We start from the raw sequence: 14,277 nt of genomic DNA, 5'->3' as shown, positions 1-14,277 counted from the left end.
AAAGAGAAAGACCAAGAAGGAGGTTTATGGATGTGGTGAGGGAAGACATGCAGGTAGTTGGTTTTAAAATAAATAATAAATATTAGCCCAGCTTGATTTAAAAATGTCTAAATATGTTTGAGATTGTTTTTGATGTAGAACCCAAGAAACATGAAATGTATTGGCGAGGCTGCAGTGGAACAGAAAATAAGGAACTATAGTGTTTAGTGGGGTATATTGAAGTGACTGAATATTCAAATTATATCCTGTATGTTGGGGAAATGCCCATGCATTTCCTGGATTAGATACGACTATTTAAATATCCTACTTTCCTGATGTTCCATGTCTACCCACAAATACAAAGTCTGTTAAAAATGTTTGACCAAATGGCATTAAATATTTTTTTTAAATCCCAGTAAGTAGAATTTGAGTAGTAGTAAGTAGAAATTTTACACCAAGTTTTCTTAAATAGATTATTATCTAGATAATTATTAATTAATTGTACTACATCGAGGAAACCTTGTACTGATTAAGTAATTTCAGCTAATCATCAGTTAATAATCAAATGCCTGATTATGAATGTGCTATCTAGCCAGAATAGAAATATGAAATGTGCTTTTCATTTATTTATTAATTTTTTTTAATTAAAATGAATGTTAACCCCACATATGAAAATTTGGCTCTGCGAAAAGATCTTCCAATTTCCAGGAAAAAGTTTACCTTCTCATGAGGAAATGTGTCTGTTGTAAAAATTTATAAATTAATAAAGAGTCCACTAATTTATTCATCTTTGGAAACCGATTTATCCTGCTCAGGGTCACTCTGTATCCATTTTGCTGATGATATGATTCACCCACTAGATGGCAAAATTTCCTTGATTTATTTTTCTCTACAATGCAGCACGTTTGAAGCACAGTTGGGGTTGAACATAAACTAAACCTCTTGAAACAACCAAAGGCTTCCTTACATAAAAAAGAAAAAGAAAAAATTTGAGAAACTCCATTTCAGGGAATTAACAAAAACAAATTATAATATATGTTTACTAGAAAGAACAATGAAACACAAAAAGACAACTTAAAAAGTGATGCTATAGGTTAGTATTATACATGTAGAAGGGGAACTGTATTCGACATGATATTAAGCCTCATTATGTAGATCTCATCTTCTCGGCATGAGAAACAATCTCATTAACAAACGTGTTGTTAAGGGCAACAACCTCAGCCTTCAGTTTGTGCAGCTCAGCTTTGATAGTTTCATCAGTCATGTCCTGGACAGGCAGAGTCTTCACCTTTCTCAGGAAATCCTCAATGATCTTCTCACCATCCTGTGAATGAATCAAAAGGAGGGAATAGATATATGAATTAAAAGTTTTGCAGAGCATCCAAAAAAAAAAGACAAAAAAAACAAACAAACAAACAAAAAATAAATACACTGATTACCTACCTTTCTCTCCAAGCATCTCTTTTTAGCTTCAGGTGCAGCATCCTCGTCACCTCCGGAGACATCCTGAAACTCCTCAAGCTCCAAAGCTTTTTCTCGAGCATTAGCAATGACATGTTTGGGGAAGTTTGCCAGCTCAGCCACGTGAATCCCAAAGCTCTGGTCACACACACCTGATCAGAAAGCATCCGGATATTAAATACACAAGATACATGGGTCAAAGACAAAAAGGATTTTTTGCTGCAAAGTAAGTTGTCTTAACATTAAACAGTAAAGATGTATACCATTAATTTCACATAAAATATCACAGAAATCATCATTCAAATTAATAGGCAAAGAAAACACTAAATTCTCGACATTTTGCTGTTAGAGTTACACATTTTCTTTTTGTTACTACTACTACTTAAAAACTTAGTAAAAACACTATTATAAACTGCAAACCAAACATGCAAATGAAATACAAGAAGCTCATCACTAATCTGTAAAATTGCAGGTATTCCCCCACTTACGATGGAGAAACATTATAATGACACCGTAACATGAAAATATCTTAAGTCGAGAGATGACCTAGTCTACACAGGAGACCTAAAGAATGTTGATCAGTATGGAATAGTATACTGTTTTTTGTTAATATAATAATTTAAAAAAAGGCTGTACGTAATTCAGCAAAACAAAGCAATTTACACATTGTAATATATAAACTTATATATAAAATATATCTGTAAACAGTATATATGTTTCTGGCAGCGAACGCGTGCATAAGCACCGGTTCTCTAGTGAAGGGCGTAGTGTGCGCTCTGTTTCAGTGTCCAGAGACACCGATAAAAAGGGGAGACAAGATTTAAAACTGGCCATCCCAACTTGGGGACTAGCTGTATTTATTTTTGTATGATATGATGAGTATTCACTTACAAAAATGATTAAAATATGACCCTGAAAACCACGTTTACCTTCAGCCCTCATACTATCAAATGTGACTGACCTGTTTTTACCCTGTACAGCATTGTGAGAGTGTTGTCTGTAGTCAGGGCAGTGACATGGAGGTTGTTCACGGTAGACACTTGCTGTGCTAAAGCGGTCAGCTCATGAAAGTGAGTGGCAAACAGGCAGAAGGATTTTAGGCGTGTGGCAATGTACTCAGAGATGGCCCAAGCCAAGCCGAAACCATCGTATGTAGAAGTCCCTCGTCCTAGTTCATCAATGATGATCAGAGAGCTCTCGGTGGCAGAACTGATATTTCAAAAGTAAAAAAAGAAAATCAAGAAATTTGAGCCGTTTGCCAACATTAATCTATCAATGCAACATTTTAATATTCATATATTTGTCTATAAAGTAGTTTTCTACAATGGCTCTAATGGGATACATGTAACACACAGTGTTGTAGGTGGTTAATAATAACTATGCTAAGAGGTCATAAATACTGACCGTAAGATAGCGGCTGTCTCAAGCATCTCAGCCATAAACGTGGAGACGCCTTTAATTTGGCTGTCCCCCGCACCAACACGAGCCAGCACACTGTCTACCACACTGATCTCCGCTTCATCACATGGCACAAAGCAGCCAACCTGCGCCATCAGCACGATCACACCCACCTGACGAATGTAGGTCGATTTCCCACCCATGTTTGGACCTACAGGAAAGACCACAGTGTGCTAAATGTGTTGTACAGATTTCACAAAATGTCACGTGAATTAAAGTGTGATTAAAGTTTAATTGGTAAGGGGGGTACAGACAATAGACAGTACAGACAATGAATTTAAAAGTCTACACGGTGCTGTTAAAATAGCAGGTTTTTATGATGTGTGATTTTACTCCCTAAATAAACCATTAGAAACCTCAGATTTTTGTCACTCCTTCTTTCAATGTGTTTATTTTTTTACAACACAGAACCTGATATTTTAACAAGGGTGTATAAACTTTTATATCCATTTGATATCAAATCTAATATTTTTTTACATTGCCCTCTTAAATCCCCAGTTTTCTCTGCACACAAGATGCACTAACAAACAGGCAAAGAGAAAATTAGAACTGTACCACAAACCAAAACCTAAACACTGCCTTTGTCTGTGGCAATTTACAGTTCAAGTATATTTTCCCCAGATCTGAACCAAGCAAGGCAAAGCATCAATTAAATCTTAAATTACAAACTTAACCAACCAAGGAGACCACAGTCTTGCCTTCTTGGCTTTTACTGGCTCATAAAACCGAGGCTTGTGAATACACAGATCAAAGTTTATGTATATTAAATCAGTGTAAAAGTGAAAGTAACCACTATCAGAAGCAAAAATGCATCTTTCACATCCCAGTTCTTTCTCTATTCCATTGCACTGGCATTTCTACAGGGCATATTTTATATGTGATTGGTCTGACCACTGCTTTGACTGAAAAAGCACAAAAGAAAACCGACCCTGGAAAGAAACTTGACTTTAAATAAAATGAGACTTTATGCAAGACATTTTCTACAAGGGGAGCGATTACTGATCTGAATAATTACAGTGGATTAGTGAATTAGTGTTTCTGGTTGTGCTGGACAGTAGATGTACAGAAGTATTTGGACACCTGGTAATAAGATTCAATGTGGTTATCAAACACCCCATTCCACATTTAGTCCCCATTTGCTAAAATAAAAGACCCCAACTGGAAGATGTTAAACCAGATTTAGGAGTGTGCTTGTGGAGATTTGTGCTCATATAGGGTGAGAGATGGTACTAATATAGGGTGAGCAGGCCTGGGGTGCAGTCGGACTTCAAATTCATCTCAAAGATGTTAAAAACAGTCAAAGCTCTATGGCAGGCCACTCTAAATTTTACACTCTGACCCATGAAAACCATATCTGAAGTTTACTTTGTGCAAAGGGGCACTGCTGGATCCTGAAACAGGTTTGGGTCTTTTAGTTTAAGTGAATGGACATTTTAATGCTAATGTTTCCAAAGACACTATACATTTGTGTGGCTCCAACTTAGTGACCAGTAGTAGGCACTGGACTTTGGATTCAAAAGATCATGAGTTAAAATCTTAGCGTCACCAAGCTCCCACTCCTGGGCCCCCCAGAAAGGCCCTTAACCACTCCGCTGCTCAGCTGTATAAATGAGACAAATGTAAGGGCGTCTTCCAAATGCCGTAAATGTAAAATGTAATGGTAACAGTTTGGGGAGGAACCACATATGGCTGAAAAAAGTTAGGTGTCCCAAAAGTACAGCATTATAAATATGTATGTAAATGCACATGTTTCAGGTAAAATCCTCAAGCAGGCACTCCCTTTCGATCGGATAAAACCTTCATAAGTTTTACTTCCATGGGTGACAAAAAGATTGAGCTGAGGAAGCACGCTAGTCTTTGACTAGTTTAAAAAAAAATCTTGCTTTGTACAGTTTTCAATCTCTCCCATACATAAGGAGACCAACAGTTACGGATCAATGATATGCCCTGATTCAATTAGAAGAAGAGACACTTTCAGGAGTAGGCCAACCCTCTAAAACAAATCAAGGGTCAAATTACAAAGTATTAAATGTAGAAACGATCATTTATTATAACATTTATTCTACACAATTAAATCCCCTGCATGTATTTCACATGCAAATAATCAATCATGGGTAGTTACACTGGAATAAAGATTGAATGATATGAATCTCATTTAATTGGCTTTAATCCTTATGGCATTATGCCCTTTAAAGGCTTTATAAGCCTTTGTTAGATTCATGTGTGTAATGTCAGCTGCTGTAGATCACACCTGCTTGTAATAGCTTACTGATCCAATCCTACTCATCCCCAGCGAACCATGAAATGACATTGTACCTGTAATGATGTGGAACATCTCCTTTCCTTTAGCGAAAGTCACATCATTAGGTATGAAGGCCACATCGTCTTGGGCTTCCACACAAGGATGACGTGCTCCCTTCAGGACCAACCTGCCGGTACCTTTCTCCAGTATCGTAGGCCTCACATAGGGAACAGGGGCGGCATTGGATACGACTGCAAAGCTTACCACTGCATCTAGCTGTGCTATAATGTCATTTAGCGTCTGCAGAGGGTCGACATAGCCTATAGAACAAATACAATGTCAGTGAATGTCCCTCTCATACCAATTTTACATTAGATAGACAGATACACTCCTTACCAGCAGCAATGCTGATTATCTCTTTTACAATGGCATTCTGGGCCTCCTCGTACTCTTGTCTGCTTTTGGTGTACTCCTCATTCAAAGAGCTCAGCTTACTACAAAGCAAAAAAGCATCACCTTTCGGTGTTATCACACACTAGAATCAGGACACATGATCACACTACCAATCTCACTCGGGATTAACCCTTCACCTGTTGGTAAAGCGGACTCCGTTCTTCTGCACATCCAAGGTTGTAAATTTCTTATTGTTGCGCAAAGTTTTCTCCTCTTTGCAGGTGACACGAAAAAAGTATCCAATCTGAGCATTCGATTCCAGCTTAATCGTCTTGCCTGCATCCAAACCTATGATGCAAACAAAGAAAAGGAAAAAATATGCAACGATTTTGTAAAAAGGCAGGATTTTTACAAACGTGGCAAACATTTATCATTTGTAGCCAAGTACTTACACACGTTAAAAAAATTTTATTTGTGAACTCATTTTGCAATAATAGTGTTACTAAAAGCTACAAACAGGGATTGAATAAATTTGGCATTTACATGCATTTGAATTCTAATGAGCTTTAATATTTATGCTGCTACATTTACAGTAGAGCCACACTACACATTTATCTCAAACTCCAGAAAAAGCAAGCCAATGAAAACTAGATTTAGGAAAACAAAAATCGCCATCATATCATAAAACTCTGATTTAATCACAGTAAGACATAGCCTGAATCTCAAACGACTTTATATACATATATGTACTTATGGCATAGAGAATAACAAAATGGCATTTTAAAGCCCGAAAGCATGACGTGAAAAAAACAGACCAGTGGCAGGCACCAAAATAATTCTACAATTACAATTATATTATTAAATATTAATATTGTTTGGAACGGATTTGTTTTTGTGCCACAGTCTAACTCCATTTTATTTTTGTTTGGCTCTGTTTAAGTAGCACTCAGCTGTTATTGCAGGCCAACAAACTAGTCATAATTCATGCTTAATGTACAACCTGTTTAAAGCACCATGCCATAGATTCATAGTTAAACAGAAAATAAGTGATAGCCTTGTTGTTTTCTTTCAGAGCTGTCAAAAAATATCAATCTAGATATTACAAACATTTCCAGATTACAGAATGAGTACTAAATTCAGTGACTAGTCAACACTAATCAAGACTTCTAAAAAGTCTTAATTGAAAATTTGCAGAAATAACCAGTCAAAATCCTTCTTACTAAGCTCTCGGGCTGAACTTTTTAGAGCTGCCTGCATGCTTTTCTCCAGCTGGTCCATGCTCTCCCTTAGTTCACTCAGTGTGGGGTCAAAGGAGGGCTTTACCAGAAATTCATGGTGCTCAATCTATAAAATGGACCACAAATACCATTAATAAAAAAAAAAAAAAAAAAAAGAATGACCTTGTACAGGACAGCAAAGATAAAAGACAAAACTGGCTGACCTGGTTCATGTCCAGCGTCGTTTCAATCATCTCCTGAAACTTGTTGAAATCGGAGACAAGGTCATTGAGGGGTGTAATAAATGCTGCATTCAGCAGGACCTGATGTTTGCCTGTAAGAGGTAGGAAGAGAAGGTTTTTTTTGCCAAAAAGCATAAACCTTTAACTACTTGAAGTACTAGAGATGGTAAAACAAAGATCATATAAAATAAAAACAAGGTTTTAATCATACTATTTCACACCTTTAAACTAAAATGTAAGAATGTAAGAAAATTATACAAAATTGTCACAGTAACGTCATACCACAATGCCTCTCTAGGGCCAGCACCAGTGCTGGAAGTTGAGCCACAGCCTGGTACACACGATAACAGTCCTGCAGGTTGGCGTTTTGCCGCTGGAATTTTTTAGCCAGGCGATTCAGGTCAGGAAACCGACGCAGCAGGTCCTCCTGGCAGCTCTGCCTCAGCTCCGAGTCCTCCACGAAGCTCTCCACAAGATCTAGCCTGAGGCAGACAAAGAGTTTATTAATTTACATTAAACTGACGGTATGTTGCATGTGTGCGTAAAGTTTAGTATAGTTTTGTGTATAAAATATTAATCATATATAGGAAGATATGCATTAAGATTTTTAGCTAGCACAGTTTTTGTTGCCATGTCAACTTCTCTCAAAATAGTATTCTTAGACCCTGTTCCATTTGTAATATAATGCTAATATTTACAAAGCACTTCAGTATGTGGCTCTGGATAATGGCATCTGCCAAATACTCTAAAAGTAAATATACTGCATATTGCTTATTTCTATTAAACAAAGAACATTTGGCAACCAGGAGGCCTTACAATAGAATACAAGTGCAGAAATGATTTAGACATCAGAGACAAATGTTTTAACACCAGTAAAGTCACAAAACTCACAGGAAAACTACTTATTCCTTCTTGGTACGATGAAATGCAGGAAGATATACAGAACTGTTCGGGTTCCCCTGAAAGCATGTTTAGCTGTTCTACAGTAAAACAAAAGTTTAGCCCTCGATATATAAAGCTAGAAGAGAGAGATGCTAATCAGAATACAAGGCCTCAGAGTTGTTACTGCATTTGAAAAAAATTATTGTGATGAATTTCTTTTTTTTAATCAACTAAACATTATCAACTAGACTACATTAGTCAAGTCAGGTTTATTTCTATAGCGCTTTTCACAACAGACATTGTCTCATAGCAGCTTTTTCAGAATTCAACATTTAAGGTGAACGATGTGTATTTATCCCTGATGAGCGAGCCATGGCGACTGTGGCAAGGAAAAAAGATTAGATTTAGTACGATTTTTTTATCTGGGGTGCTAAATACAGTTAAATGGTATATGGCTGTCTAGAATTGCAACATAATTATTCCTTTAAATATGGAAACTTTTATTTTGTTTCAGTATATTTAAACTGTTAAAAGCAATAAGGCTGAACAGTGTCAGTCATCAGATTTAAAGCTCAATCTAAATGACTGATGATGCAGTCCCATTTATGAACACAAGGTGGAAGTAATTCACCAGCATGACATTGCCTGAATATCCAAACCACACCTTTCCTCTATCTTGTTTTTGTCCATCAGAGGTTGTTTAAGCCACTGGTTGACCAGGCGTTGGCCCTGAGGTGTTCGACACTTGTTCAAAAGTCCTGCCAGGGAGTGTGTACCTGTTTGATCATCAGAGGAAGCCTGGAAAAAAATTAATAAGCTAAAGTTACTGACCATAGCATGGCTGTAATAAGAACATTAAAAAGTGGAAAACACACTAAACGCAACTGTAAAAGCTGAGCACATAAAACCATGGTTGGCTTTGTTGAATTTGAATAAACTCTGAAAATCTGGAATTTGTTTGCCTTGCTCAACCCCACACAGCAGACAATTTTATTCCTAATTGGCGAGCCAGTGGTGACAGGGGCAAAGAAAACTCCCCGAGATCGCATGAGGAAAAAACTTAGAAGGAACCAGACTCAAAAAGGGAACCATCCTTATCCAGGTGGCAGGAAATGTCAATTTTCTACAGTTGAAGTTGTCATCATAAATTAAAACTACAGCTATCGATTACTTTATAAATAGTTTAGTCCATCGATTAATCAAGAAATCAGATAAGTACTTTTTCTTTATTACAATAGCAATAACAAATATACAAGAGAAAATAAGACGGGTCTCTCTAAAATAAAAAAAGTAATTTGTTTTCTTTTTAGAAAAATATAATTTGATTGCTGAAATTGCAGTCTGTGAAAACTAAACCTATTTAGTGCATTTAATCGCCACAATGCAAATACAAATATATAAAAATAAATTAAAATAAAATATGAAAATCAATTTCAAAATACTTTAAAGAAAGGTAAACACTACAGGGTGTTTTCTTTATGTTTTACTTTGCAATGAGCCCAAACTTTGGAAACTTTCTGTTGTATTCTTTGGCCTGAATCGTCTCCTCGCCGTTTTCTCTTTGTTCCTCTTTCATTCTGCGGCGTGTGTTTATGTTATCTTTGTGTGGAAAGTGATGTTTCCAACCCCGTTTTGTGCGTACGTCACGTTTATATTCAGACCCCCGGGTGGTGAGTCATTAAACACGGTCTGTGGGTGCAGTGTAGTTAAATAGACTAAATGAAGCATAGAGGGAAATAGTTACTCGAGGAATCATTTCAGCCCTATTATAAATATTAGATAGTAAGAATTAAGTGCATTAGCTCCAGTTACGTAAGCAAACAAACATCAGCTTTAACTTAATATTTACATCGAAATACATTTCTAAGCTCACCTGGAAGAGATTAAGCGCCTGCACAGCCGCGTTGTCGAGACGCATGTACTGGCTGAGGTCAAATGTGGTCATTTTGAAAGAACTGAAGTTGGCCTCATCAGAAAGGAGCTCCAGATACTTTATGGCAGCAGCCAAACAAGACATGGCAATCTATAGAAAAATAAACATAAGCTTTAGTAATAAGCTACAGTAAGTCTTTATAACTATTTATAGTGAGCTGAAATTTTCTGGACGGTGTTAAAGTTTGGGGGGAAAAAAATGCATCCTGCGAATAAGTGCATCCAACAGGAAAATTATTTCATTACATAACTTTTTATTTATCACCTTTCTATGAGAAGGAACAAGTAGCTACATAATTTATTGGTTGGTTTGGCGAAACTGATTATAAACTCTGTACATTTCTACTATTGCAGGTTAAAGCCCCAGATCGTAATCTGCATGTGAAAGGCTCAAGTATTCAAAATGTTAAATGTCTACACATCATCGCCAACCTGTTTCTCCATCTCTGGGAGTGCAGCACTAGACACCGTCTCCCCCTTGCACGCCTTCAGTAAACGGTTAAGATCCTGAACTATATCTTTGGTTGCAAACTCTGCCTTCTTCCTGTCAGAGAGAAGAATACCTCCACGCTGCACCACCTGCAGCAAAAACAAAACCACGTCAGTTGTGGGAACTGCTCACACAATCAACCTGACAGAAAATCATTAGCTTTACATCCAATTCCAACCGTAGATACCTGTCTTAGTTTACCCAGATCTCCTGCTGTATCTCCAGCAGGAAGCACACACTCTTTAGGGCCAATCTGCACCAGGAGAGCTTCCAGATTAGAGAACTGGTCATTATCTGGAAACTCGCAGACGCCGAGCTTTCGGAGTATGCTATCAACATATCCAACACCCACGACACGCTGTCCATCACTTCCTGTTCCAAGCCGGATCCCCACAACTCCAGCAGCCCCTTCCCCTATACCTCCGCCACTACCAAAAAGAACCTCCTCAAACTGGGTCAGGTTTCCTGGAGAGGCCTAAAACACATAACCAGATAGATAACAGAGTAAACAGCAAAAAATATATATAAACAGACAAACAAAAAAAAAGGTATTTAAATTGTCCGACTGCACAACAGCAGCAAATAAATACAGCATCACCATAAATGTAATAAAATACATTTAAAATAAATGAAACAATTAAACTATTCATTTGTCAGATAGTGTTTTATGTATAAGTGGAGCAAATGAAGTACAATTCATTACAGCAGCGATGAAGTGTGTGAAAAATCAGCATGATTAATCTCGGAAACATTCTTGAAAAAAAATATATGCTTGTTAGCTGAGAAATAAAGCAAAACCTCTTATGGACTCTTCCAATGAAATTGCTTTTTTGCAAAGTGTGTGATCTTACACTTTAATATTTGAATGGACGGCTTCAGACAAATTTCTATAGATTTGCAAATTTGGGTGAAAATAGACAAACCTATATTGTAGTGATGGGTTACAAATGAAATAGTTTTGACAGTAGATAAAATAAGGGTAGAAATGTATGAATGAAAGAGCCGTGCTACAGGTACTGCATACGTATACAATATTCATAGATAATATTCCATCGCCACAGAATACAGTCGACATCATACGTTTAGAATCTTTAAAACATTTTAATTAGCCTAAAAAATGTGTATTAAAAATAATATAAATACACACACAAAGTAAATGTTTTGTCTTCTGTCTCATCAATACTAAGGGGAAAAAAATAATTGTTAAAATGATATACTAAAGTTACACTGATCACCCCCTGGCTCTTTTATGTATCATGTTATCTCACTGAGAATCAGTGAAAGTTTGCATCTTTTGTAATAGTTGTATACGAGTCCCTTAGTTGAAAGTGTGAAAAGATGGATCTGGACATCATTATGGAGAGGTCATTAAGAGGTCAAATATTTATATGATGCTGGAAAACAAAGTAATTGAGAAATGTAAGAATTTTTTTTTTATTGAAAATTGGAAAATTTTATGGAAAATTTGCATAAAAAAACAAACGAGGGAAACACGTACAACTATCACAACAACTCCGTTCACTCATCATTCAAGTATCACCACACCGTATTATGGATCAAGTGTATACATGTTTAAACTAGTTCAGTAGTGTAGATTTACCTCCTTGCTGTGTTTGATAACGTTGTGAAAGTGTTTATTTAGGAAAAATAAAAACCAAATTTACCTTATAATGCCTCACTTTTATTTAAAATTATTAACGAATTGCAGATTCTGCGAGGCGAATGCAGATTTAAACTCAGCTCTATATAATGTTGCCTGATATAGAATTGCATGCTGGTAGAAAACCGTATTGAATCTTGTCATGGAGATTATAAAAGTTGGCCATGTTTCTGGATGAAGTTCAGAGAAGATTTACCTTGTAGGCTATTTGCCAGTCATGATCTTTGCTGCTTTTACTTCCAGCTTTATTCCTGTACACTTCCACACGGTACTGCCTGACCAGCAGCAGGTCTCTCACAAACGCCTCAAAGTTCATCTTACTGAGCACCACACTCTCCAGCCTCCTGCTGCCTGCATGGAACACAAGTGAAGGTCAGGATTAACCCTACCTAATCTCCAGCAATGTCCTTTAATAGGACATGGGGGAACAATTCAAATACATGCGTGAAGTCATTTATAGGTTAAATACATTAGTTTACATCAAACTTTTCACATTAGGTATCAATTCAGAAGGAACAAACATTTAGCTTGTCCAGTATGTTTCCAGGCAAAAGTGTAAAAGATCATCTCAAAATTGTAAGATCATACAAAATCTTAATAATTCATGGAGTTTGAAGCAATAAATATTTCAGTGACTGAATGCAGGTCTAATAATAGCATCTCTATGTGGTATTTATTGGGGTTTAACAAGCTTGTCTATAGGAAATAAATGTGATGCTACATTTACCAAATATGTTTAATAGTTGAATTACTTTGTGGCTTCAATAAGACAAATCTTTGCTGTTTGTATAATCAAGGTGAGAATAATTTATTTGGTGAAAAGGAAATAAACAATAAGGTCACACCAACATTCGCTTGTTGAAAATCCCAGTTTGGATTCAGTTTCTCTTTACTCTTATAATAAGTTCCACTCTACTGAATGCTTTCGATTAACAGTGTTGCTCTGGGGATGTGTTCATTCAGCTACAGGAGAAGGTGCAATCAGTGTTCCAGTTCATGCTTAAATATGTTTAGGTCATGGCTTTGTGAAGGTCTTTGGCATCTCGGTTTAAACCCTGGGGCATTAATATGGTGGAACATGTTCAGGCTCCTAAGTCCCAGTAGAGGGAACAGTAGATCTTTTTCTTTTCTTTTAGTATTGTGTGCTTCCATGTTTGAGGCCACACTCTGAAAATGGCCCACATGTTTAGTCAGGAGTCTATACACTTTTTGGCCATATGATGCACATCCTGTTAACTACTACCAATATGGGAGCTAAATATCTAGCTCGGATCGGCTAAATGAGCTAATCACCAATGCCCTCATGTAAATATTTTGGCAGGAAAGTTTCCGGTTGTTTATTGAAGTGAACGCTAAACCCTACGCTTCCCTACCATCTTAGCCTTGACCTCTAGCTAACCATACCCACCTGCACCGAGCATTTTAATAACGCTATTCGTCTTGAAGACTTCCTTTGCCGCAAATCCAGCATCTTTTCCGTGCACGGTGTAGTAATCGTTGCGATCAAATATCCTCACCGTAGTGTCCGGTTTTTCGGGCATAGAAAAAAAAAAGTTGATAAACCCGGTTTCGGACGCGCTGTCCATGGACAAGTTCTGTTTTGGTTGCACGGCCATGCTGGAATCTCCCGCCACAGACTGCACGAGAGCCGGATACACGTCATCACAGAATCACGCTTCCTGAAGAGACCATGCAAATAAAAAGTTTACAGTCTCTTTGTATATAGGGCGTAGTTTATTTGTTTTTAATTATTTAATCTGGATAAAATAAGTCTGTGTTATCATCTATCTATCTATCTATCTATCTATCTATCTATCTATCTATCTATCTATCTATCTATCTATCTATCTATCTATCTATCTATCTATCTATCTATCTATCTATCTATCTATCTATCTATCTATCTATCTATCTATCTATCTACACACACACAAATCGAAGCATAACATCATGACCACCTCCCAAATATTGTTTTGGTTTCCCTTTTGCTGCCAACCAAAACAGTTCTGAGCATAACTTCTCCAGCAATTTGAGCTACAGGAGTTTGTCTGTTGGATTGGACCAAACAGGTCAGCCTTCACTCCCCACATGCATCAGTGTGCCATCTCTGCCCATAACCCTTTTGCCCTGTTCACCATGGGCACCCTGCTCCTTCCTTTATACCACTTTGGATAGATACTGACCAGTGCAGACCGGAAATATACCACAAGAGCTGCAGTTTTGGAGATGCTCTGACCCAGTCGTCTAGCCATCACTATTTAGCCCTTGTCAAACTCGCTCAAATTCTTATGTATGCCCATTTTTCTGCTTTTAACACATCA

General features: G+C 37.1%; 2 protein-coding genes across 2 annotated transcripts in view; one reads left to right on the top strand and one right to left on the bottom strand.

The window, feature by feature from the left end:
- The window catches only part of pigf (phosphatidylinositol glycan anchor biosynthesis, class F), a 218,768-nt gene that overhangs the window by 92,690 nt on the left and 111,801 nt on the right, over window positions 1-14,277 (top strand). The window lies entirely within an intron of this gene.
- On the bottom strand, window positions 837-13,635 carry msh2 (mutS homolog 2 (E. coli)). The gene is made up of 16 exons (XM_083556459.1): window positions 13,365-13,635; window positions 12,153-12,307; window positions 10,484-10,771; window positions 10,239-10,385; window positions 9,748-9,897; window positions 8,539-8,672; window positions 7,275-7,474; window positions 6,975-7,084; window positions 6,754-6,877; window positions 5,731-5,881; window positions 5,537-5,634; window positions 5,215-5,460; window positions 2,845-3,049; window positions 2,402-2,649; window positions 1,423-1,592; window positions 837-1,303 (listed from the first exon to the last, which is right to left on the bottom strand). Exons 1-16 carry the CDS (start codon window positions 13,570-13,572, stop codon window positions 1,127-1,129), a joined length of 2,811 nt encoding a protein of 936 aa, XP_083412585.1. The 5' UTR covers window positions 13,573-13,635; the 3' UTR covers window positions 837-1,126.

This window comes from Silurus aristotelis (genome assembly GCF_946808225.1).
Source record: "Silurus aristotelis genome assembly, chromosome: 12".
NCBI lineage: Eukaryota > Metazoa > Chordata > Actinopteri > Siluriformes > Siluridae > Silurus > Silurus aristotelis.
The sequence above is the reverse complement of the archived record's forward strand: the minus strand, read 5'-3'. Positions and strand labels throughout refer to the sequence as shown.

Bases quoted from the DNA above. Each gene is read 5' to 3' on its own strand.
- msh2 (XM_083556459.1), bottom strand. From the start codon at position 13,572: ATGGCCGTGCAACCAAAACAGAACTTGTCCATGGACAGCGCGTCCGAA. The intron at 12,308-13,364 runs GTGGGTATGGTT...TGTTCCATGCAG, and splicing joins TATTAAAATGCTCGGTGCAG to GCAGCAGGAGGCTGGAGAGT. The intron at 3,050-5,214 runs GTACAATGTCAT...TCTTTCCTGTAG, and splicing joins GATGTTCCACATCATTACAG to GTCCAAACATGGGTGGGAAA.